This window comes from Haliotis rubra, unplaced genomic scaffold (genome assembly GCF_003918875.1).
Source record: "Haliotis rubra isolate DU_JTF1 unplaced genomic scaffold, ASM391887v1 Scf1717, whole genome shotgun sequence".
Taxonomy (NCBI): domain Eukaryota; kingdom Metazoa; phylum Mollusca; class Gastropoda; order Lepetellida; family Haliotidae; genus Haliotis; species Haliotis rubra.
In genome coordinates this window covers 29,937-56,922 of record NW_025765689.1, presented here as the reverse complement: position 1 = coordinate 56,922, position 26,986 = coordinate 29,937, and the positions used below count along the sequence as shown (strand labels likewise).

The window sequence follows — 26,986 nt, the reverse complement described above, 5'->3', positions numbered from 1 at the left end:
CTGTGAAGGGTGGGACTATAAGCTGATCTTTTTTGCAAACATCTGGTATCACTTTGTGATTCATAAGCACATGATATGTGAATAAATAGACTTTGCTTTTGGCAGCTATTTCTCATGGACATGGAAAAGGCTTTATCGCCTTTATTCAACCTTCCAATCATACGACGTACCTTTCATCTCTTGTATATCTTTCATCACATCCTGACCATCTGGAGGAGCACATAAAACGAAAAGATTAAATGATATATATACATACAATATATACATACTATTGTGTACGGAAATATCATCAGTAGAATTTGTCATGATTCACTAAATCTGTTTATTATCAAAGCAACAGCTATGGCTATGTAATAATGTATTATGTTAATATTATTCTATCATCACAGTGGATACAACCCGGAGGATCCCTACCTTTTAGTAGATAGTCATGAGTATAACTTGTATGACTAATGCGGAATTGTCACATAACATGGTATCTCAGTGGGCTAGCACTATAAAACCAGCTTCAGTCTGGGCTAGTACAAGCAGCCGCACATACACATACGCGTCGTCATTTGAGCGAAATATTCTCAAGCACCACGTTAAACCCAATTTCACCTCACCTCACAATATATAAAAACGGGCTAGAGATCACCAGCAACTGAAGGTAGGGCACCATACCAGGGGCCATGGGGACTTACAGTACATTTGCTACCTGCATGGCAAAACATAAGTAACAACCCAAGCAACATTTCCCCACCTGGTGTTTGTGTCCAGACAGCTCCATGAAAGAATACCTGTTACTTTAAAAGATATGGTCCAGTGAAGCACACCACTATTAACAGGGTCAAAGTCAAACTTGTTGTCATGGCAACATAAAACAAGAACATTTTCATAATATTCCTAAATAGGAAAATGCACCTATGCAACCTTGGTTAAAACAATCGCCACCTTTTTGAGACAAAGTAAAAATCGTTTCCATGGATATTTTACAATTGCCAAACCCCGGCATATAGCAAAAGGCACTATTACTGCTTTTTTTCTGTTTCTATTTGATAAATGTGAATGTTTTTGGATTTATGTACCCACTCAGGAGGACAATAATTTTACAGTACTTTAAGCCCCTTGGAGGATATTGCTCTTAACAATCTTAGCTGATAATTTAAACTACATGTACTAATTATAAAATATTTATCTAATTAAACAGTTTTCATCAAAATTTATCTAATAACTCTATTTCTTATGAAAAAGGCAATTATTAACTTTGAATAAACATTTCAAAGATCCGTGAATGTTGAAACCTTAAAATAGTTATCCCTTGTGATGAAAATATCAATACAATCAAGCAGGGCATGCCTGAACGTGATTCTATCATTACAGGGGATACAAACCAGAGGATCCTCGCCTTTTAATAGACATTCAGGAGTATATCTTGTATAACTAATGCGAAATCGTCAAACAATGACCTCTTCTAATGACTGACAACCCAAGTAGTTATAGATGGTCTGTTTAATGTAATTTATTTATACCAACTTGGGAGTCCCACTTCTTCATCATTTGATCACGGATGTAAGATCTAATGGCAGGTATAAAATCGGAGAATGGGATGAGAAGTGGTGTCACAAATTTAACGAGTGGTGCCTTAGCAGCAGAATCAGCTATTGTGTCAATGGAAATTTCAACATGGGTAACAGAGGACAATGTCGAAGTAGAGCTGTTTGTAATTATATTTAAGATATGTTAGCACGGAGGTTGCTTTATCTGTGAAAATGGAGCTATTATCTAGTAATCTAGAATATTGTTCTAGATCTAATGACGGTGGCACAAGCAGCAGCCTCGCCGTTTTTAGATCAATCTGTAAATAAATAAATATATATTATACTTACTTCTTATTTGATTAAATTACTGTTTATACTCTAATTCATTTGTGTCTGGTTTTTAAGTAGTCAGTGTTAGACTTGTGGCCTCACCAATTGATAAGAAGAAAGGAGATATGATTTCTAGTTCAATGTTAGCAGGAGAAAGGAAAGGATTTATTCGTATTCCAAGAGGTGGAACATGTGAAGATTTTGTGTTATACAGATCCTCCTGGAGAGTATTAATAAAACAATTGTATGCATAGTTGGACCTATTCGATGATAGTTTTTGACACGGTGCAAAGGCACATCTGCTTCAACGTAAAGACTGGAGAGGACAAAGTCTAAGACCTGAGTGGTGGATAGAATCAGTTATATTGAAACCAGTCAGAATGCGCGTGAGGGCTGAGGTACTTTGATAAACATTATATTCTCGAGTACTTAAATTCGGTTATGGCATCATATGATAGTTTAAGAAATCATGAAAAATATATATCGTCGTGTTGCATCTACAAAGAGCATAACTAACATACTTTTGTTGCCAAATTTGAATTTCTTTAATACAGATAGGGCCAACAACGGTTTAAATACACACACGTGCGTTTGCCACATAACGGCTCTCGTGCTTCCAACCGAGTGTTTCCCTGGACGATCTTGCGGGCTTGCTTTGCAGATTTTACGTGCGAATTTTCTTTTCAATAATGCAATTATTGACAGTTACGGGTTTCAAATAATATATTTCTATGTAACTAAGCAAAATATACACCCTGCATACATATCACTTCACTAGGTATATTTCAGACTGACGTTTTTTTAGGTCCTTCAGAAGTTGTCAGACTGTTCATTGTTGGAAAAATCCCATTTGCTATTCTTTAGGAATACACATTCGGATATATAAAGTGGTAACAGCTGGTAATATAACATTAGAATATGTTTTCATCAAATCATCATCATCATCATCATCAATGTTTGAAACAGATTAAATATTTTATAGGTAATAATTTTAGTGTGCACCGGTAATGTTTAGCATGTTGGAATTAAACAGCAACAGAATTGTTTAACTTGTTTGAGTTCATATATGAAATCCATCCAGAGGCACCCGAGTCTTGACCCGGTATAACACGAGTTGGCCACGAATGGCAAATACTGGTCTTCTTGTAATGTGACGTGACCAACATAGACGCAAGAAATTCGGTCAGCGGAATAACTTCTGAGCAAGGAGACTCCGAATCGAAAAATTACGATTCTTCGAGCATCGGAAGCACCCATTGACTTTGTCATGTTTGTCTCATTGTGTATGTAAATCTATTGGCTTTTAATGATTCTGAAGTGTATATACAGTAAACATTGGTGAAAAGGACTTGATGTGCTGACGTCTTTCCTTTTATATAGTGCTAAGACCCCCGTCAGTGACAACAATCATACTTCCAAAGGTATGATCTTTCCATTACCACAAGATGTGTTTTGGGAGAAATTTAAGTGCAAATATTTGTACATTATGTACTAAGAAATTATACTCCCAAATTGTCTATTCATATCATGACTATTGAAGCTTCATATAAATGAGTCAATTTAGCTCTACATACCTTTGAAATCGTAGAATATTTGTTGTTTTATTATGGCTAAACATCAGTACAATCAATGGCTGAAGGAATGGTATAAATCCAGCTAGGGTCCATGCAGGTAGCCAAAGTACTGTAAGTCCGCATGGTCCCTACAGTGGTGATCTACCTTCAGTTGTCGGTGATCCTCAGCCTTTTTAATATCGTATTGTCCTAATTTGAAATCCTATTTTAGAGATATATGCTAGTTTTATTTCTTATTACTGTGACATAATAGTTGGTTTTACTGTCTTTCCTCGACTGGTTTTTACACTTTGCTCATTTATCATGAATTTATAACTATTTTAAGTCATGATAATATGGCTGAAATACTGCCGCTGTGACTATAAACTTCAACTCACTCACTCACTCACTCACTCATGTAAATGAATACATTTTAGTACTTAAATGCTTGTCAACATAGGACAGCAAACTACCAGACTATCACATTGTTTATACAAAACTAGTATGGTACAATAAAGATTAACGTACAGTATACAGCAAGGCATTATAGGTTGATGGAAGCATTTTAATCGAGATACTGAAATCTCGAATAACTTAAAACGACTATTAGGACTATTAGGACCCTAGATTAACCAGGCGCACAATAATGCTGTTGTTGATGTGTTATACACTGTGCAACAGAAATAATGTATGATCAGTGAGTAAATGTGTGATTTTAGCTTTAGCAGCAATCAGCAATATTCCAGCTATATGGCAGCGGTCTGTAAATAATCGGGTCTGGACGAGACAATCCAATGATCAACAGCATGGGCATCGATCTACACAACTGGGAACCGATGACATGTGGCAACCAAGTCGGCGAGCCTGACCACCCGATCCCGTTAGTCGCCTCTTACGACAAGCACGGGTTGCTGAAGATCAATTCTAGGGCTTAAAGCGTTCGCCCGTCACGCCGAAGACCGTGTTCGATTCCCCACATGGGTACAATGTGTGGAGCCCATTTCTGGTGTCCCCCTTCGCGAGCTTGCGTATAGGTGTTACGGGAAGAATCTGCAAAAAGCGTTAGTAAAATATGTCCAAATCCCCTATTGGACCTGGTTTGTTCATTGTTTAACGCCGCACTCGGCAATATTGCAGCTATGTTGTGACGGTCTGTGAACAAACGAGTATCGACTCTGGAGCTGTGATTGGTCTGGTTTTAAATGTATTCTGTTGTATCTCGTCTTAAACAGGATAGGAAACATAAACCTATATAAGGAGAAACTTTGATTGTGACCAGGAATGTGATTGTTGTGGAATCATTTTCTAAAGCAGTTAATCATGGAGATGGAACATCATTGCTTCAAACCATCCTTACATGTAGTTCGCAGATATTGTCCCGTTACGAAAAAATACACAAACCATCACTACTTCATGGACAAAGTAAGCTAATTATTACATATATATGTAACTTCTAGCAGAGAGAACCGGGACTGTCCACGTTAAATGGTCAAGTATTTCCGGCTTTGGTGATGCTGAGGGTGGTGTTTATTGTGCAATGTCGGAATTTGTTGCTGCTACACTCCAATTGATGATGGTAATAATTACACATTCAACACCGTGCAGAGAGACCTGTGACTGTCCACATTAAATGGTCAAGTATTTCCGGCTGCTGCTACACTGCAATTGATGATGGAAGGCTTTATCCTAGAACGATGATGGATTTTGTAACCTGGATGGAGCAGCTTTGAAAGGAAATAGATACATTTGTCAAAGTATCGCTATTGGCATACCTGGGCGTAATCCCTCCTCAACGTCGTCGGAGTTACGTGCACCTGAAGATCAGAAAGCAAATGATATGTAATGTATATTGATTCAGTATATTGCTGTTTATCTGTGCTATGTTCATGTGTCTAAAATATTGCGCCCACAAAAATTAGAGTTATCAATATATATATTGGCAAGGACAGGATTTCCGACTATGATGTCTAGGGTCGTCCTTTAGGAGAGATTTCTTATGGATGTGGAAAGAGCATTGTCATTTCTATTTAAAAGAATCTTGGACATTGGATACAATGTGTGAAGCCCATTTTTGGTGTCTCCCGCCGTGATATTGCGAGAATGTTGTTAAAAGCGGCATAAAACCATCCTCATTGTTTAGTTTTACACCGCACTCAGCAATATTCTAGCTGTATGGCGGCGGTCTGTAAATAATCGAGTCTGGACCAGACAATCCAGTGATCAATGGCATGAGCATCGATCTGCGCAATTGGGAAACGATGACATGTCAGCGGGCCTGACCACCCGATCCCTTTACTCGCCTCTTACGACAAGCATGGGTCACTGAAGATCAATTCTAACCCGGATGTTCAGGCGTCCATTCACTCAAGACGTTTGATAGACATTTTTATTTTTACTTTTCGAACTCTCGTAGAGTTGTCGAGTGTAGAAATCTGCAAGAAGTATTAGTAACATATGTGAATATAGCCTATTGGATCTGATTTGATGTTTGTCACCGTACTCGGCAATATTCCGGCTATGTTGTGACGCGGTCTGAGAACAAACGAGTATCGACTCTGGAGCTGTCTGGTTTTCAATGTATTGTATTTTGTCTTAAACAGGATAGCAAACATATAACTACGCAAGGAGAAACGTTGATTGAGACCTGAACCGCGATTGTGGTGAATATATCATATGGAACATTCTTACATCCAACCATGCTCACATGTAGTCCGCAAATATTGGTGAAGAAAGACATGCGTTAATTAAAAGGCCACAAACCGTCCCTACTACCTGAACAATGAAAGTTAATAATTACACATTTAACATCGTGCAGAGAGACCTGTGACTGTCCACGTTATATGGTCATGTATTTCCGGCTTTGGTGATGCTGAGGGTGGTGTTTATTGTGCAATGTCGGAATTTGTTGCTGCAATTGATGATGGAAGGCTTTATCCTAGAACGATGATGGATTTTGTAACCTGGATGGAGCAGCTTTGAAAGGAAACAGATACATTTGTCAAAGTATCGCTATTGGCATACCTGGGCGTAATCCCTCCTCAACGTCGTCGGAGTCACGTGCACCTGAAGATCAGAAAGCAAATGATATGTAATGTATATTGATTCAGTAAATTGTTGTGCATCTATGCTATGTTCATGTGTCTAAAATATTGAAACCACAAAAATTAGGGCTATCAATATATACTGGCAAGAACTGGATTTCCGACTATGATGTCTAGGGTCTCAGACCCTGATCAAATTATTGATTTCAGTGGCATCTAACGACAATAACATGTCACCGAATCTATCATGGAAATCCCACAGATTTCCGCTGGGAGACACCAGATTAACAGAACTGTAAGATACACTTGGAATTGTTATTGGTAACTCCATGAAATGGGTACAGAATACGTTTACTTAATATTGTTGAAACAAATACAAACCCATGATATAGTCAGAATTAACAACTGACCCTGGTTTTAGGAGAGATTTCTTATGGATGTGGAAAGGGTATTGTCATTTCTATTTAAAAAAATTATTCTAGGACATTGGATACAATGTGTGAAGACCACTTTGGGTATCCCCGCGGTGATATTGCGGGAATATTGTTAAAAGCGGCATAAAACCATCCTCATTCACTTATGTGAGTGAGTGGGTTTTGTTTTACGTCGCACACAGCAATATTCCAGCTATATGGCGGCGGTCTATAATTAATCGAGTCTGGACCAGACAATCCAGTGATCAACAGCATGAACATCGACCTGCATAACTGGGATACAATGACATGTGTCAACCAAGCCAGCGAGCCTGACCACCCGATCCCTTTACTCATCTCTTACGACAAGCATGGGTTACTGAACATCAATTCTAACCCATTCACTCAAGCAGTTTGGTCGCCATTTTTAATGTTTACTGTTCGTCCTCTCGTACAGTTGTCATGTGACGAATCTGCAAGAAGCGTTAGTAACATATGTCAACATCTCCTAGCGGACCCGGTTTGTTTGTTGTCTAACACCGCACTCAGCAATATTCCAGCTATATTGTGAGGGTCTGTGAACAAACGCATTGTCCAAAAGACAATATATAACAATGTAAAGAGAAACCTTGTGACCTGGATTATGATTGAGGCGAAATCATTTTCTAAAGCAGTTAACTTTAATCATGGATATAGGGGGGTAGCCGTTATGTATAATATAGAACAGCATTGCATCAAACCATCCTCACATGTAGTCGGCAGATATTGGTGAACAACTACATCCGATAAGACAAAGGCCACAAACCATCCCTACTACCTGGACGATGAAAATTAATTATTACATATCTAACTTCTAGCAGAGAGAACCGGGACTGTCCTCGTTAAATGGTCAAGTATTTCCGGCTTTTGTGATGTTGAGGGTGGTGTTTATTGTGCAATGTCGGAAGTTGCTGCTGCTACACTGCAATTGATGATGGAAGGCTTTATCCTAGAACGATGATGGATGTTGTAACCTGGATGGAACAGCCTTGAAAGGGGATACTGAGAAATATTAACTCTAAATTGTATATTTATATACTTATCCTATCTGACGATTTGCATTTCTCTCTCTTGCTTCGACGCTGAGTGGAACGAATGAGAACTCATGGGCTGATCCAGGAATTTTGAAAGGGGGGATGGTTCAGGGGGTTAAAACCCCCTGAACACCTCTTGGCTCCGCCAACGCACAAAAAGATGTTTCAATGTGGTCTTAAGTCATTTTCAAATGGGAGTCCTGCAGGCCTCTCTTGTCCATACGCCGCCCGTGTTCCCCATGCTGCTCTCTTTATAGCAGCACGCGCCCATATCTACCCATGTAACTACCTCAGAGTGATCATTCTCTTATTGGAGTCAATGATACTTAACTGTAGCCACTGTAATCTGAGAAGTGGGGAGGCTGGGCGGGCATCCATCGCGTGAGATAGGATAAGTATATAAATATACAATTTATATTTAAAAAACTTAATTTCCAAATTTTTATACTTATCCCACAGTTGGACGGCAGGTAGCAGATTACCCCAGGACAAAGCACTGACAGTATACACTGTATAGGCTGAAGACAACCGTAGATAGCAAGGAACAAGACAGGCCGGATCCAACTAGCATAGTGATGGGTTCTCCTGAAGCCCTTGGCTTACTAGGCACGAACGCTCATAAGGCGTGGGTGCTCCCGAGCGATGTGGTGTTTGGCCGCAACCCTTGCTTACGCAAAGGGATGCAACTATGCAAGTCACCTTGCTTTGTCACGATTTATCAGAGTATCCCCGTAATTAAAGTCTTACTACTAATAATCGGGCCTGTACCTGCTTCGAGACAACTCCCCAGACCCCATCTCGAAGAGGGGAAAATGAAACTGAATCGGAAAGCTCCCAAGTTTAACGTTCAGTACCAAACCAACAAGACATGACTTCCACTACTTACCACAGTTAGGTCACAACGGTGTGCTAAGGTACTTAGGAGCTAGAACGCCACGAAATCCAAAATAAAGTCGGGAAGAACTCACTACACTGACATGATTGCTCCGTGGAGTAGAGGTCAGCAAGCGAGATTGTCGAACACTTCTACATCGCCAATACGAGAACTAACAACTGTAGATCCGTATATAGGCACTAATTGCACACAATAAAACTGAGTGAAGAGTTCTAATCCCTGAAGAATTGCGAACAAAACTCAGAAGGACAATTCAGAATTTTATTCAGTATGTATTGGAGATCGACTGAATTGACGCGCACTGTACTCATCTGCGTTGATTGGCTGATGACACCTGCTGGGCCAATACAAGGTGTCCAAAGTGTTGGAAACCCTGAACGTCAGTGACGGGTAAGTCCCTCAGATAATGTGAGGAAAAATACTCTATCCGAGCGCCAAAAGCAACCCTCCATGATGGCCGTCAAGGAGCAGTTGTTGTGTAAAGCCATCGTAGAGGCTAACGCCCGGGTCTCATATGAATTGGGTCGGGGGTGGAATTCCAGCAAAAGCGTACGCCCTCAGTATAGTAGCGCATCCGGAAGGATGTCTGAAAGACCTCAGCTTTAGTAGACAGCACGATGAATAGTCTCTTGTTAAGATGGCGACGCTCTTGGGAGGCAGCTAGGAAGATGACAGGACAGGACAGAGAGACACATCTTCAACATCATCTGGCTCAAGGATGGTTGAGTGAGTGAGTTAATATTTAACGTCACATCGGCAATATCTCAGCCATATCGTGATGAGAACAATTTAATTTATATCAATAAAAGAATCAATAAATTGAAAACATAAAAACCTGTCAGCGAAGGACAGTAAAACTACTAGAATATCACAGCTCTTAATTTAAAACTAGCACGCTATCATAAAAAATATATCACTATACACAATAACACAATATAAAAACAGGCTATTTATCGCCAACAACTGGAGGTAGATCACCATATCAGGGTCCATGGGGACTTGCAGTGCCTTTGCTACCTGCATGGACTCAAGGATGGTTGACAACGGTGGGATAGTGAACATCCTATCCGGTTGTCCTGGCAACTGGTTATTTGCAACAAAGTCAAAAGGCAGTCCCAGAAAATGTCGTTTCCATTCAAAATGCACATGTTTCACATTGAGTGCGTGTAACTCCAAAATACGAGCTGCAGTAGCTAATGCTACTAAAAAGAAAGTTTAAACGTTATTTGTTCCAACCCCTCCTTATCATGTAGTGGCTCATGGTCACTGGATACCAAGTGACGGAGGACAACTCACAAATCCCATGCAGGAGGTCTGAGCTTCCTAGACTGGTCAGTGAGTCTGAACGAACGAATCAGATACTGGAGCTCAGGGGTAGTAGACACCTTGGTTCCAGCAATAGTGGCTAGAACCGAATTAATGGCAGCTAGACAGGTTGACAATGTAGTACCTTTAAGGTTCTTTAAATGTAAATGCTGGAGAAATTCCGCAACAACCTGAGGTGATGCAGTGTTGGCAGAATCAATTCTCCTAATTACACAGTAATGTTCAAATTTCTTCCATTTATCGTCATACAACAATCGGGTCAATGTCCTGTGCACAGATGTTATAGCAGTAGCTACTCTATACATACATACATACAAATACTTATATAGCGCCAATATCCGTAATCCGCTCAAAGGCGCTCTGGCTCTAAGATGGTCAAGATATCACATATAGTTCAAATGCTTCACCAAAGAGACATGTCTTCAGATTTGATTTAAAAACAGATAAATCTGGTTGTGTTCTGAGGTGAGATGGAAGATTGTTCCAGAGATGAGGCCCAGCCATCTCAAGTGACCTGTCACCATATGTTTTTGTCCTAGTCACAGGAATTGTCAAAAGACACTGGTCATTTGATCGGAGAGAACGTACAGCTAATGTGTTGGGCTCTGGCCACTATGTTGAGTAAACTGATTACATGATAAAATCGAAACGTCCACAGAAGCAGAGCTGCCGATCCTGTCGAGCTCTGATGGTTTATGTACCATACTACCACTGAATTGTCTGATTGAATCAGTAGATAGGAGGACTGCCCAATGCCGAACGGCGAGAATGGGAGCGCTGAATTCATTGATATGAAGGGCCCTTTCTCCTGATGACCACTGCTCGGCCACTTGATGGAGAAAGTGAGCGCCCCAGTCCACAAGAGATGCGCCGACGAACAGGTGTTCAGTCAGTGTTAACGGCACCATATAGACTCCGCCGCAAACATTCCGCCCGTTGAGCCACCAACGAAGGACTGGGTCTAGTTGTGCAGGAAGACGAAACAACCCCCTGGGGTTGTCGTCCCGGATGCACACAAACATCTGAAGAGGGCGAAACTGCAGCTGGCCCCTGTAAGTCAGCACTTGTGCCGACGTCAACCACCCTAGTAACTGCTGCCACTGGCGAAGAGTTCTGGGTTGGGCCAGTACTAGTACTGAATCTTGTCCCTAATGTCCTGGGGCACAAACATCATTACCTTCCGACATGGGAATCTTCGAACGACGAGCAGTAAATACGGGTCGTCGAAAGTGGGGTTTTGTCGGGTGATCGATCGACCATGCCCTGTTGGCGTATAACGAGCTCTGTCTGTCAGCAAACGGGAGCAAGCTCGACTATATGCTCTAAAAGTGTCTTTGATAAGGGAACACGTTCCCGACAGCGCTTGCTACAGAAACACAGGCCAATACAATCCACACATGACGAGTGGGGATCCGAGGAAGAAAATATTGTTTACACTGCGCGCAAAATTGTGCTACTTAGGGTCAGCTACCCATGATATATTTCTCATGATAACTTCTAAGGAAAACTGACAACGTCCACACAGTGGTGCGACACGAAGAAGAATGATCACTCTGCGGTAGTCACGTGAGTAGATAGGGGAGCGTGCTACACGCTTAACCAGGGACCAGGGACCTGTCCAAAAAAGAGAGCAGCCTAGGGAACAAGGGCGTATGGACAAGGCCTGCAGGGAAAGTTCTCATTCGTTCCACTCAGTGTTGAAGCAAGAGAGAGAAGTGCAAATCGTGAGATAGGATACGTTTAAAAATTTATTCTTGTCAAAGTATCATACCTTCGAGACAACTCTGCCTAACCTTGGAGTCACGTGCCCCTGAAGATGAGAAAGGAAATCAGATGTGATGTGTACTGATTCAGCATATTGATGTTTATCTATTCTCTGAAGCAGAAACCAAAACGAATGCAACCACAAACTTAGGCCTATTAATATGTATTATTAAGAACAAAATTTCCAACTGTAAGTTTAGTGGACACAATGACAATGACTAAGTTTGTTTTTAAGGACATTTTAAGTCATATGATTATGGTAACCCACAAATACGAGGGTGTTTCACCTCGAAAATGATGCAAATAGAGCTCTTTTTATGTTATATTTTTCTATATACTATCTGTCAACCTCAAGCAAACTGGTTTTGCTATTTTCCAGCGCCACGATCCCCATTTTGACTTTTTAACATGATAGCCCCCAAAACGTTTGAGATAGATAGAAGTCCGCTAGAATCAAACTGAGACATGAAAGTGCATAAAAAAGCAATTTGAAGCTACAATCGCTTGTTTACTGAAAGAAGTTCTTTTGGAGACACTACCAAATGACATAATCATAAGGACAATACTTATTCTCATGTTTTCACTAATTCATACATGCTGCCAAGGGTTCGAGCTAAATACTGAGTTGTCACACACGTGTTAACTCTCAATATATTGTAAACACTGCCAGCTTGAATATCTAGACGAAATGTTGTCAAAGACTAAAATGTTGTGTCCTTAAAACAGCCCCTGTCTAAATACAAATGAAGCAATCAAAATCTTCCATTTTGATTATGACGGTAAGTCATCCCAAACTATACAGAACACATTTCATGTGATATTTTCTGAGAGCATATCATTATCAAAGAGGTACCAAATGACAGATCATTTTCATTTTCTGCATTTTCTTTAAAGGTCACATGCAACCAAAAAAAACAACATAATATAAACACAATTATCACTTATTCATGACATGTAATATACATTGCTGATTATGAAAAAACATATAAACAAAATTATAAGCGTACAATTGCAAATCAAAAGTGCAATATTTTGTATTTGGGTTTACTTCCAAAGAAACGAAGCAGCCGGGATACCGAACCCAGTCAGAGCGGGTGGGTGTGCACTAAAGTGTAACGGCTGGTTCATTTGCAGATGCCCTCACGGTTCATTGTGTGTGTGTATATAGAGATTTTGGGGTTTGTAAATACATGCTCATTTTTGTGTATAACATTTTGCAATCAACAGACATCATAACATGTCATGTGTACAAGTATCACACCTGCCTGTCTGTGTAATTACATAATGTGACAGAGACCGAATTCGGGCCATAAATCAATGCGTTTTGTTTATGGTGAAAAGCCTGATAGGTGTTAAGTTCAAATTGCATTTGGTCAGTGATCGAAGTTGTATATTGAATATTGGCATTAGCAGACAGGCAGGCAGACACATAGGTGTCAATAAAAAAGACATTGAGTTTTGTCTGTGACAACGACATATCTATATCAAAGTTAGAAGTTCTATCAACGCTAAATAATGACATTGCTTTTAAGTATCGAACTGAGAAAGTGACTCGGTAAGAAGAACGTGTGGTGAAATAGACAAATGAAATTATATAAACAGTTAAATCGGTAATCTACTGTCATAACATATAAAAAGGTCGCGCCTGTGAAATATCAACAACACATTAGAAAAATAGCTCACGCCAAAGCCTTCACCGAGTATTCACCGGACAACCCGCTTCCAAGCTGCGCGAACCTATTTCACTGCGCATGTGCTATGAGTGCAGCCTAGCGCAGCGCAGCCCAGATGTTGAAAACCACTTTCCCCCCAAGCGCTGGGAAAATTAGTGAATCGTTTGAACTCCGATTTCGCGCGGTTTTTTCGTCGCGTTATTTTTCAACTTTATAAGTTGAATTTGCATTTTTGATTATTTGTTTCGGTAAGTCCATACCGAAAGGTATCAGCATCTGCAAAGTTGTGTTTTACGTTGCATGTGACCTTTAAGAAATATTGTTGTGATGACTACTATTTCGTTAATCACATTACCCACATATGTGAAAGTTTGGATATGGCTTTGTTAATGATCCATTCAAAATAAAATGGAAGTGTTTCAAACATTGGACATCAGGAATGTAGTTAGGCCGACTACTTTTTGATTGAAAGTCGTAAATACGAAATCAACAAGAGAAACAGGTCGGTGATATCAGAAACAACATCGCATCCTGTCTATCAAAGGAAGTAAATCAATCGCCTGATGAAATATTTAACTTCAGTGGAATCTTCTCACAGATTTCTACTGGGAGACGTGAGGACACAGGGCAATGACAGAATAACGGAAGCTTCAGGCGTACTTGAAATGCTGATTGGAATTGGTATTGGTTACTCGATGAAATGAAAACAGAATATGTTAACTTACTTTTCTTCCTCTCTTTCTCTCTGCGCCTGAAAGTAGGAACGAAATACAAGAGAAATATTGGTAAATGTAAACACCTTCAGGACACGTCTTTGCCAACACCTCCGAGCCTCCAGATGACTTACATGAGGTTTATACAACTAGTTCAGCTTTGAAGAAGACTAATTCGCAATACTGCATCAGCTTCGACTCCATTATTTGTAACTGCATAGCTTGCCACCCTCTTAAAGGCATGTTACTATGAATTGTGTTTGGTGCCGGCTTTTGAGATGGATTAACATAATTATTCAGTTAACAAATTTACATATCTTGGCGATATTGGACATCGATCACTTTCCAGAAGGAAGTAGTCATGAATGCGTGTCAGGCGATCTAAAATAAGTCACGATTTACTTCCTATCATATCGAAGGTTATTTCAGAGACAGCAGACGGCAAGGCAGACAGACAACTGACCCAAACCAAGCAACTCCACCAGCAGCACACCCGAGTGAGAGCCAGAAGCAGAGCCATTGAAGTCAACTGTACTCCCTCCTTAATAAAACCATCCTGCATCAACGATGCTGTGTTACGTCATTTCCATGGTAGTATATATGTTACAGGGAATGTGTGAAACCAGGGATTTCATGTAATCCCTTAAAGAGTCAGTAATTTCATGAAATACCTTGAAATTTTAGGGTATACGTGAAATTCCACGAATTCACTGACTCTTTTAGGGATTACGTGAAATTCTTGGTTTCACACATCCCTGTAACATATATATCGACAGGGCTAGAAGGGTTTTTTTCTTCCTTACATACTAAGGCAATTTCGGCACCCATGAAGGGCCGCCTCCTCGTGGTGGGTGCTGGGTAACGCTAAGCGCCCTTCGACCCCCCGTTGTGGACCCGGGGGATATTTGGTCCACCAACCCGTTTGCCGTGGGTTGCGCCCCTGTGTCGGTGGAGGACGGGAGGCTGGTGGTTGAGGGCACTGGTTCCAGGAACAGTGTTCCTTTGCCCAACACACCACTTCGCCCCTTATTTCACCTAGACGGGTGGTAGAATGGGCCCGGTTCTATCGGCTGGTCATGTCGAGCCCTGTGCATTAAATTGTATCTGCACAAAATTTATATTCTGTACTACATTTTTGACTTTAGGTCTTGACGCATTTTTTGTTTATAAAACATCACTTGATTTTGAAATATGTACCATTTAAATTGCCTAGAGTCTTATGCCCAGACGGCGATGGCTCATGGGCCAATCTGGTAGATGGATTACTTGTTTAATCTTTCTGCTTGAGTATATCATCCCAGTATCCTTGGTGCTGCAAGTCGGAGATCCACTTGTATATAGCATCGTCTTTGATGACACTCCGTGGTGGGTGGGGAGCTGGGATGACGAAACAATATACCAACAATCATGGATTACCAAACCCCAAACAAAAATACCAAACGTCCACTGGAAAATGATGATCAGCAACGTCCCTCTATACTCATTGATTACTGGCCTCGGTTTTTGGTTTCTAGAGACTCTTGACAAGACTCCGTTCAAATTGAATCCATTTGCTATTTCAAAAGGTGTCTCTGGCATTGCAGGTGAGGTAAAAAACATCAAACGCTTGCGCTCAGGATCGCTACTAATTGAATGTAGCAGAAAACAACAAGCTACTAACCTGTTATCAACTGATATGTTTATCGGAGTCCCGGTGTTAGTTCCTGCTCACAGAACGCTGAATTCTAGCAAAGGTATTGTTCGAGACCGTGATCATCTTCTAGCAGACATGACTGAGCTCGATATTGTATCTGAGATGAAAGATCAAGGAGTATCTTTCGTCAAACGTTTTACAACTCGGAAAAATAATGAGACTGTTCAAACCAATACCTATCTGGTTTCATTTTCAGCTCCAAATCCTCCTAAGTCAATCAAAGCAGGTTACTGAAATCTGAATGTAGACCTATATATTCCTAATCCTCTGCGCTGATTCAAGTGTCAAAAGTACGGACATGGTGTTAATACTTGCACATTGACTGTTACATGTGCTCACTGTGCTGAGAATACACATGTAACAGAAGATTGTGACAGTAATTACAAAAAATGTGCAAACTGTTCTGGAAGTCATTCATCCTTTTATAAAGAATGTCCAATTTGGAAAAGGCAAATGGAAGTTAATAAAATCAAATTTTCCCAGAATATCAGTTTTGCTGAAGCAAAAAAGATTGTCCTATCTACTGAACACACGGAAACGTACGCCTCCGTCACCAAAACACCTGAAACATCCTCAAAACGACCATCTTCACCAATAATGACTGCGTCAAGTTCATGTCAGACTGACCTGACATGGGTGAATACAGATATTCCCCAGTCTATCTCCCCTGAACAGTCTACACAGACAGATACAATAGTTTCTACCGAACAAATCGTATCTCCTAAAACCATCACTCCTTCTCAGTCTGATAGAAATGAAAAACAAACTGCCAAATCGAAATTCAAGACCAGAACAGAAACGTCCAAATCAAATCGAACACCTAAAGGGTCAGAAAATAATAATACTATAGTACAATGGAACTGTAGAGGATTAAGGTCCAATTTTAATGAGTTACAGCTATTAATCCAAGATTTTGCACCATCAGCTTTCTGTCTGCAGGAAACTTATCTGAAGCAGACAGATATTTTTAATTTACGTCAGTTCGTTGCATATAATTCTGGAGGGTCTTCGATACTTGTTAAGCAGGATGTTATCCATAGTCCTGTAACACTCTCAAGTAATCTCCAAGCCGTTGCAGTGAGACTTACTCTTCATGTTACCTTTACACTATGCTCCCCTTCTTCGACACTCCAGCAGTCTGATCTTCAAGCTCTCTATGACCAACTTCCTAAACCTTGTATTATAATGGGTGATCTCAATGGCCATAACCCGATCTGGGGTGGTACAAACACTAACTCAAAAGGTAAAATACTGGAAGATTTTATATCCAATAATGATTGGTGTATATACAATGACGATTCAAGCACTTACCTGCATCCTGCAACCGGCACTTACTCTTCTCTAGATTTGTCTCTTGCAGACTCTAACCTCCTCTATGAATTTGATTGGTCAGTCCACAATGACCTCTGTGGAAGTGACCACTTTCCAACTTTCCTATCAGCAATTTATCAATCTGATTCTACATCTTATACAAGATGGCAATTTTCCAAGGCAGACTGGTCCTTATTTCAAACGTTATGCACATCTAAACTAAGACCCGAATATTTCAGTGATATAACTGATCCTATTGAGGTTTATTCTGACGTTTTAAATGAAATAGCTGATGAGTGTATACTAAAGTCCTCTACAACTCCACATGTACGGAAACCATGGTTTAATACAGACTGTAGGCAAGCCAGAAAAGCGAGGAAAAAGGCAGAGAACTATTTCCGCCATCACCCAACTGTCCATAACTTAAATAAATTTAAAATACTCAATGCGAAGGCACGTCGTACCTTCAAACAAAACAAACGACAATCTTGGAGGAATTATGTCTCCAAAATTAATTCACGTACGCCAATGTCCAGAGTATGGAACATGGTTCAAAGAATTAAAGGCAAAGGTTTAAAGTCTGCTGTTCATCATCTTAAAGATGGTGACAATTTAATTACTGACAAATCTAAAATTGCACATAAAATTGGCGAAACTCTTGCCAAAAATTCTTCATCGGCAAATTATGTCCCCGAGTTTCAGAGATACCAGAAACAACAGGAAAAGATAAAACTTAATTTCGAATCAAATAACGGTGAAGATTATAACGAATTGTTTTCATTACATGAGCTACATACTGCTCTTGAGCAAGCTCATGACACTGCGGCGGGTGATGATAATATACATTACCAGCTACTGAAACACTTACCTGAACCATGTCTGATGACACTTTTAGATCTATTTGATCAAATATGGACGTCCGGAAATTTTCCTCCCTCGTGGCGTAATGCCATTGTAGTACCAATACCAAAACCTGGCAAGGATCATACAGATCGGTCAGATTACAGACCAATATCTCTAACTAGCTGTGTCTGTAAAACCATGGAACGTATGGTGAATAATAGATTAACTTGGTATCTTGACACCAATAACCTTATAACAAATATACAATGTGGTTTCAGGAAAAATCGTAGTACCATTGATCATTTGGTACGTTTAGAATCCTTTGTTAAAAATGCTATAGTAATTAAACAACATGCTGTATCAATTTTCTTTGATCTTGAGAAAGCTTATGATACGACCTGGAAGCATGGCATTTTGAAGGATTTACATGATTTTGGTTTGAGGGGTCGTTTACCTCTTTTTATATCACAGTTTTTAAGAGGCAGGCAATTTCAAGTCCGAGTGGGTTCTACCCGGTCTGACCATTATAATCAGGATCAGGGTGTCCCTCAAGGCAGTATTTTGTCTGTCACGTTATTTAGTATCAAGATTAACATTTTGTCAAAGGTTTTAAATGATTCAATTGATGGATCACTTTTTGTGGATGATTTTAATATTTCATGTCGCGGTAAGAATATGCATACTATTGAACGGCAAATGCAGCTGTGTATAAATAAAATAAATAAATGGTGTCTTGAAAACGGCTTTAAATTTTCTAAATCAAAAACTAATTGTATACATTTTTGTAGAAAATATAAACCGCATAAAGACCCGGAACTGTTTCTCAATGGCACTCCCATCAAAGTTGTAAAGGAGGCCAAATTCTTTGGTTTAATATTTAATTCTCATTTAACGTTTCTGCCGCATATTAAATCCCTTAAAACTAAATGCCTGAAGGCCCTTGATTTACTGAAAGTCGTTTCAAAGTGGGGAGGGGATCAAGCCACTCTCCTACATCTATATCGATCATTGGTCCGCTCAAAACTTGATTATGGCTCCATCGTATATGGTGGAGCCTGCAAAAGCAACCTTCAACTTTTAGATTCTGTCCACCACCAAGGCCTGAGACTTTGTCTTGGGTCCTTTCGAACTTCTCCTATTGACAATCTCTATGTCGAGGCCGATGAGCCTTCTCTTCAACAACGGCGTATAAAATTATCCTTACAGTACATAACAAAACTATATTCTAACGAGTCTAATCCTGCATTTAACTGTGTTTTCAATCCTCTTTATGAGGATTTGTACAACAAAAAGACTTCTCTTGTTCCGCCTCTTGGGCTCAGAATTAAACCATTCATTTCTGCTGCCGGCATTGATCTTGAAACTATAACCCCTGCCCGTCTTCTATCTTCTCCGCCTTGGCAATTGGTTAGGCCACAAGTTGACCTAACATTAACTACATTTAAAAAGTCAGAAACAAATGAATTACAGTATAAACAAGAATTTAGTCAATTACGAAATAAATATAATACAGATAAATCCTTCTTTACAGATGGGTCCAAGGATGGTGGCGCGGTTGCTTGTGCCACTGTCATTGGGTCAAAAACAATCTCTTCCAGGTTACCCAATGACAGTTCAATTTTCACAGCAGAAGCAAACGCAATACTAACAGCTCTTAAATATATTAATAAACACCGTAAATATAAACAATATGTCATCTTTTCTGATTCTCTTTCGTGTCTTCAGGCTATTAAAAATCTTTCTTGCAAACATCCACTTTTATTAGAAATTATTGAATTGTACAATGAACTTGCTACTGGCCAATGCGACATCGTCTTCTGTTGGTTACCCAGCCACGTTGGCATTTCTGGAAATACAATGGCTGATCTTGCTGCCAAGACAGCACTCAACAAATCCGTGACACCACTTCTTATTCCTTACTCTGATTACAAAGCTTGCATTAGAACCTACATCCGTGATCTGATGCAGAAGAAGTGGGACACCCAAGTAGGTATCCATAAATTACATGAAATAAAACCCTATATCGGTTACACTTACTTGGGTTGTCAGTCCAGATTTGAAGAGGTCATCATGCGACGATGTCGTATTGGCCACACTAGATACACTCACAAATACCTATTGAAAGGTGAGGATCCTCCGTTTTCTATCCCTTGTGATGAGAGAACCAGTGTCAAGTATGTCCTGCTTGACTGTGTTGAATTCTCCATCATAAGGGATAAATACTTTAATGTGAAAACAGTTAAGGATCTTTTTAACAATGTTAATTTTCATTTAATTATTGGCTTTTTAAAAGAAATTGACTTAATGATTGAATTTTGAATAATATGTTCTGTACATATCTGTATTTTAATTATTGGTAGATTTGATTAGTAACTTAGATTGTTAGTGGCTGTATCCTCAAAGGGGGGGTTGAAGTATTGTAAAATTATTGTCCTCCTGAAAGGGTACGTAAGTCCCAAACATTTCAAGTACATTTAAGTATACCAGGTGTTTTAAGCGTAGTATTTTTGTAATTTTAATGTATGGCTAATTATCGGTGTAAACGACAATGGCTGAAGGGATGGTGTAAATCCAGCTAGGGTCCATGCAGGTAGCAAAGGTAATGTAAGTCCCCATGGTCCCTGGTATGGTGATCTACCTTCAGTTGTTGGCGATCTATAGCCCCTTTTTACATTGTCTTGTCTTCTTTAATTGGAATGTTTTAGCTTTGTTCGCTAGTTTTATATTCATATCTGCGATAAGCTAGTATTTTTACTGTCCTTCGTCGGCAGGTTTTTTGCAATATCTATCTGTATTCTATTTCAATGTCAAATGTTCTCGTCACGATATGGCTGAAATACTGCCGATGTGACGTTAAATAATAACTCACTCACTCACTCACTAAGGCAATCTAGCAGGACTAATGTCGAAAAGAGACACAATTATTGTGATTCGTGTTTTTTTCATCGTCATTTTGAGGTCAGGGAGACTTGTACGATAAAGGACGCCAGGGCGAACCTGTGAGATGCTACTGTTGTTTGTGGTGTACAATTAATACATTGCCAACAAAACGATGTATGTAGTCTGAAATTGCGTGATGTACGAAACTAGACATGATATTATTTTTAGAAGGAGCACTAGGTATCTCGGATGTGGACAGACCTGTTGTTTGGGACACTTATACATATCAATAACTCCTCTTGGCATCAACTGTGACATGTGTTTTTTCTCATCTTCCTGACTACACCAACAACCAATTACTCCCACCAAGACACACTTGACTCACTTGACTCGCGAGGTGCATGTGACAACAAACTTCTCATCACAGTTAGTTAAAGGAATGTTGAATACGGTTTGAGTTGAGTGTTTAAGTTTGTTTCCATGTGACGTACCTCGAGATTGTGAAACTCTTAAAGATTTGCCATTTCGATGCGTCTCCTCCACCAGCGCACAATTTCATTGTCCCGTGCAAATCTGGCTAGAAATAGGTATTCAGCAATCCATGCCAGTCAAAAAAGGTTTAACAGTTTTAAGACTGTCACAGGTCGTGTAGTGACCTATCGGAGGTACAACCCCCTTGTGTCTCTACTTCATGATAAATCATGTTTAATGAAAACATACACTTCTGGACATTTTGCCCATTACTCATTCTTATTCGTATCACCTGTGACACCTGGTGCCACTAAACCTGACGATGACAGCCAAAGGATACACAGATCACTCTTATCCTTGACACGCAATTCACTCTAAATCATGACTCACATAACTTTGCCCTATAGCTTGTCATCACTGTAATCGGGACAATGATTTGTAATTGAGGTTTGTTTTTTGTCACGATTAATGGGATCTGATTTAAGATGGTTGACATGACTGATGCCGTCACCCTGTCCCTGATGTGTGGATCGATGTTTACGATATGAATCAGTGGATTGTCTGGTTGATTGGCAAATATTATCAGATGGTGAATTAATTACAGTCCACTTTCATAAAGCTGGAATATTGCCAATTATCTCAATAAACAGTAAATGAACGAAAGAAGCAGTCTTTTAGAACTTACCTTCTGAAGAAAATCCCAAAGCCCACGACAATTAGGATAAGGATAAGTATAAGGACAGATACGGTTACAGCTGGAAGGATAGCCTGGGAACTGCCTGTCACACCTGTGGTAACGGTTGTATGACTGCTATAGGTAGTACCTGCACAGGGATAAAAGAACTGATAACGTGAACACACACTCAAAATCCTCGAAGTTCAATTGCAAACAGAAGAGACGATTGTGGTTTAGCTGTTCTTCTAATGTTTTTCACACCTCTTACAAATATTTTATAAATGACACTCTGAACATTGTACATCTACTAAAATTACAATACAGCTTTTGAGTTAAATGTATTGAGATAATATCACAAAGAAAATTTTGCATTTGCCATCGTTCGCATTATACGTTCACTTTCCTCTTATCGTATTTTAATGTTTAAAACTTCTTTAACCTTGGGAAGTCTCACAGAAGTCGCCGATGTGATTTTCTATACAGCCAAAAGCGCAGTGTCCATTTTGCTGGATACAGATGTGGTCTTTGCAATTTCTGTTGCATGGTTGATCACACAGGTCACCGTACACTCCCACTTTGCATCCTTCGAAACATTTTCCAGTTTCCTTGTGACAGCGCACTTCGTTATTTGGAAAAGGTTTACAGCCGTGAGAACAATTTTGACTACAACCATCCCCATATTTTCCAGGCTCGCACTCTTCTTTATCACCTACAGCCAAACCTGAAACACATTATAGGTGATCCACGTTTCAAGTTTTGTCATAAAACAGATTACATACCCGTTTAGACAAAAGCTTTAACGCAAGGAAAATTGAAAGCATCAACAAACGATGAAATGTTTAACAATTAAGAATTTGATATAAAGATTAACTAATTTTACAAATTTATGCAGTAGAATTGTAATACGTATAGGTAGCATTTAGACAACAGCTCTACAGGGAACTACAACCCTATGGACTTTCCACTATATCCTGACCAAGATAGTTGTCGATTGTGTCGCATCTTTACTTCTCAAGTTACACGAAAACAGCAATTACGTGGAGATTGCAATTACAGGGATGTTAGTATCTCAGTCTGTATTGCTATAATCACTGCTTTTGTATACTGTCTTTGAATTTGCACTGCTACACTAATTCGAACTTCAACCGTAATACCTTTGTAGTGATTTGTAAAGTTAATATCGGAATACACATTTGTTGGTTTCACATAGAGTTCTTTTACAGGCTGATTTCCATTTTTAAATAACTAGTATGACTTTTGATTTGGGAAACATGTAGCTATGTCTTGTACTCTCCCACTATAGTCCTGCTTTGTTAAAAGGCTACATTGATGAATGTTTATTGGAAACAAAGGTAAATCATCAATATCTAATTTAGGTAATGAAATTAGAAATGAACAAACGTAAATGGTACCCACTAGATTTAATAGGCTACTTATGACATCCTATGATGTCATACATTTAATCTGTTTATATACAACCTACATGTAGATGTTGTGTGTTGTAAATGAGAATTAAATATATGCTCAGTTATCGAATCCCCGATTGGTGCTCCAGTGGTCATGACAATGTGTGTGTTAACCTGAAACGTATAAATACCAAAGGAACATAACAAATCTCCTGAAAATTGTCTGCATTGAGACAACAGAAACAAATATATACATTTTCAACATTCAGGTGCAGTCATAACAATTGATTCTCTGCTCTGTATATCTAAGTCAAGTTTCGCTTTGCGAGAGAAAACTGTCTATGAAGTAACCACACAAACAGCATTATACATATAGAATGATACCACCTCCAATGTGCTGCTTAAAGTTTCCAAGTGACATTTCCATACGTAAATAAACCTGTTTAAATCCTATAATTACAAACATAGTTATACCTGCTGACCAGTGTCTTTTGTCCTCTTCTGATTGTACAAATGTGACAAGAACATACACACATGAACTGTTTGCTTTATTTTACATTTACCACACAACATACGGACTATTGTATATATAACCTACAGTTACGATTTGTCGTCTATTTACACCCGTTTTGAAAAGATGGTGCACATATATATTTTGCAGATATATATTTTGTGTGCATTGGATTGTCTCATCTGCTGCAATTAGGGTGACGTTAAAGAAATACGTATTCAAACATTCAAAGTTACTTACAGCATAAAGATACTATTGTTCCAAAAATCCAATGTCTTAGCGATGACATTTCCTTTTGGCAGATCACCTGTAAATAAATAAAATGTATTCATTATTGAAATACACACCTGAGATGTATATCACGAAATTGGCCTGGGTTGGGTGAGATGGATAAGTCAAAGGACATATAATGTCGCTGACGGATCGTCTGTTTTGTTCAGAGTAGATTCTCCCTTGGCGGTCAATGTTGTCCACTCTGAGTAAGAAGAGTTGAAAGAGCAAAGGACTAAAGAAGTCGCCCTGAAATATATGTCTTCTATTTAGAATTTGAGAGCCTGACTCTTTAAAGGTCCACCAATTTCTGAATCAGCATCTTGTCCGTGCTACTCCGACATCAGTTTCTCTTTGTTCCACACTCAAAAAGATTACGTGGGTGGTTTGCAGAAGACGACATTAATATGTTGAGTAGAATACATCTCAGCTGCAAAATCTTGGTCGGTTAGTCAGAATCGGACAATCTTTTGACTGAACATAAAATTAATATTTCAATAATATCCCGCAGTGATAAACTATGAGATAGGTTTACTGTGTATATATGTGGACAACTCGGATACATGTTTGACACAAGTTTATGGTAAATCTCGTACAGTTTCAGAAAGAAACGATGAGTAAATCTTGAACCGTTTTGTGACAACACATCTGGCGAATCATCAGACATAACTGTTCTGTCCATATACAAAATCCATGACCAAGACAATTCCCTATGTATGTGTGTGCATGTACAGTTAATGAAAAATATTAATCACTTTCTTAAAGTTATATAGTCAGTTTTATTTATGCGATTCAATGAAATCTCTGTTCACTGACCTATCTATACACATTACAATAATGATTATTACACACCATAGAGACTACGTACATATTTCATTTTCTACCACGTCTCAAGGTTAGAAATACAGTGCACTGAAAGTGTCAGTTTCTGATGTAAATATTGTTAAAAAATGTTCAAAGTATAAACATGGATTATGACAATGATATACATATCACACGATAATTAACAAGTCAAAATGTACATAAGGAAATTAGATTGATGAAACAATATCTAAAGAAAGACAAAATATACGTCAAAATATTGAAACTGAAAGCAGCTGAATAGTATGAACTTTGATAATGATATTCAAATTTACCAAATCATTGTATTGTACCGTCATATTTTTAGCTCGACACATATTTCCTTTCAACCTTAGTCAATGGCGGTTTGGTTTTGCTTACTTTCAGATGTGACTTGAAAGGCAGCTTGTTTGTCAACACGTACTGTCCCGCTTCCGTGACGAGATTTGATCAAATTTTAGAACTTGTGTTTGAAACAGAAATCACAAAGACAAAACTAACCACTATGAAATATAATTTTCATATTTTTTTCTTAACATGTTTCTGTGCTATGAAGCCTAAGGGATAAATCCACCGGCGTCGTGTTGGTATTTCCCACCAGGAAATCAAATGGCTTGTGTGTGGCTCAGTGCACGAACATAGCAAGTCAATGGAACGAGCGTGAAAAAAGGCATAATGACAAAGTGTCACTCTGAACTTGGGAAGCGATCAATACCTACTTTCGTTTTACGGTCTTTAATATTAACCGAATAAATATATAACGTCGTTGTCATGGATCTTAATTTTTATGGATGAGGGAATCCGGTGAGACATATGCTGCAGCAAGGTGTAAACTATACGTAATGCAATAGGCGTCACATCAACGGGCTTCGTGAAATATGATTTTGTAAACACTACAGTATGGGGGAACACTTCCGCGTTCGCGATCGCGTTTCCCTAAACATCCCAACCGACATCCCATCCCAACTAGACGTTTAAGAAGTATCGTTTGTGATTTGAAGAAAGAAACACAGGCATGAGTAGTCACTCATATGTTATTTTTGGAATTCAATCCGATTTTAACTTTCAAAACATACACGAAATATCACTGCGAATTTGTAATGTGTGTAAAAAGGCGACATTTCCGGTGTACCCAAAATACCCAGAGGTTAGTTTCAAAATCTTTGCTTTGCCAAAGATGATAGTCGGTGACACCCCAAAAACGGGAAATATCCCTCAAAATTCAACATTGCAAAGTGTATTAATGTGAACGATATATGTAGTAGATGAGGGACACATGTCCGCCCCCAGGCATACAGGGGTTAACACTGGTATACACATACTGCCTCGGAGGATACAAATGTTTGAAGAGCTTCAAGCCAGTGGAGTACAACCCAGCTGTGATAAGTCATATAATTGCCGGTTTCGTCGGTTTTAAGATGAAAGCATAGTGTAAAGCTGCTTACCACTCTCTCTTGTAACACAGACAGTTTCAGTTCCGGTCGGTAGCGTCCCGGAATGATAGTGGTAATATCACGTGATTCAAGCCTTCTTTTGCCTTGTGCGTGACACCCAGATTTGTGCAGCTAATGTATTTAAAACTGCTGTTGTCTTTCTTCAACACAGACAGTTTCAGTTCAGGTGAAAAGCTTCCTGGTTGCGGTTATTCAAGCCTGTCCTTCCCTCCCGCGTTACACCCGGCTTTGTGCACACTCGCTGCAAAGTCGATACGTGCAGCTAATGTATTTATAACCTGCCTTGCGACTGACGGGTATTGTATAACAATGGATACTCGCTACACCATA

At 39.3% G+C, this 26,986-nt stretch overlaps 1 protein-coding gene across 4 annotated transcripts; it reads right to left on the bottom strand.

Moving 5' to 3' along the window:
- On the bottom strand, nucleotides 1-26,891 carry LOC124272677 (platelet endothelial aggregation receptor 1-like). 4 transcript variants are annotated; one of them, XM_046707858.1, is made up of 10 exons: nucleotides 26,648-26,891; nucleotides 25,584-25,665; nucleotides 24,333-24,399; nucleotides 22,615-22,896; nucleotides 22,185-22,323; nucleotides 14,314-14,339; nucleotides 11,923-11,961; nucleotides 6,425-6,466; nucleotides 5,176-5,217; nucleotides 1-209 (listed from the first exon to the last, which is right to left on the bottom strand). In XM_046707858.1, the coding sequence occupies exons 3-10, from the start codon at nucleotides 24,379-24,381 to the stop codon at nucleotides 142-144; spliced, it is 687 nt and encodes a 228-aa protein (XP_046563814.1). In that variant the 5' UTR covers nucleotides 24,382-24,399; nucleotides 25,584-25,665; nucleotides 26,648-26,891; the 3' UTR covers nucleotides 1-141. The 4 variants fall into 4 exon arrangements, with proteins under 4 accessions (XP_046563814.1, XP_046563813.1, XP_046563816.1 ...); XM_046707857.1 differs by lacking the exon at nucleotides 25,584-25,665 and having other exon boundaries at nucleotides 26,648-26,890; XM_046707860.1 differs by lacking the exon at nucleotides 25,584-25,665 and having other exon boundaries at nucleotides 24,333-24,401; nucleotides 26,793-26,879.
- Nucleotides 26,892-26,986: the final 95 nt, after the last annotated feature.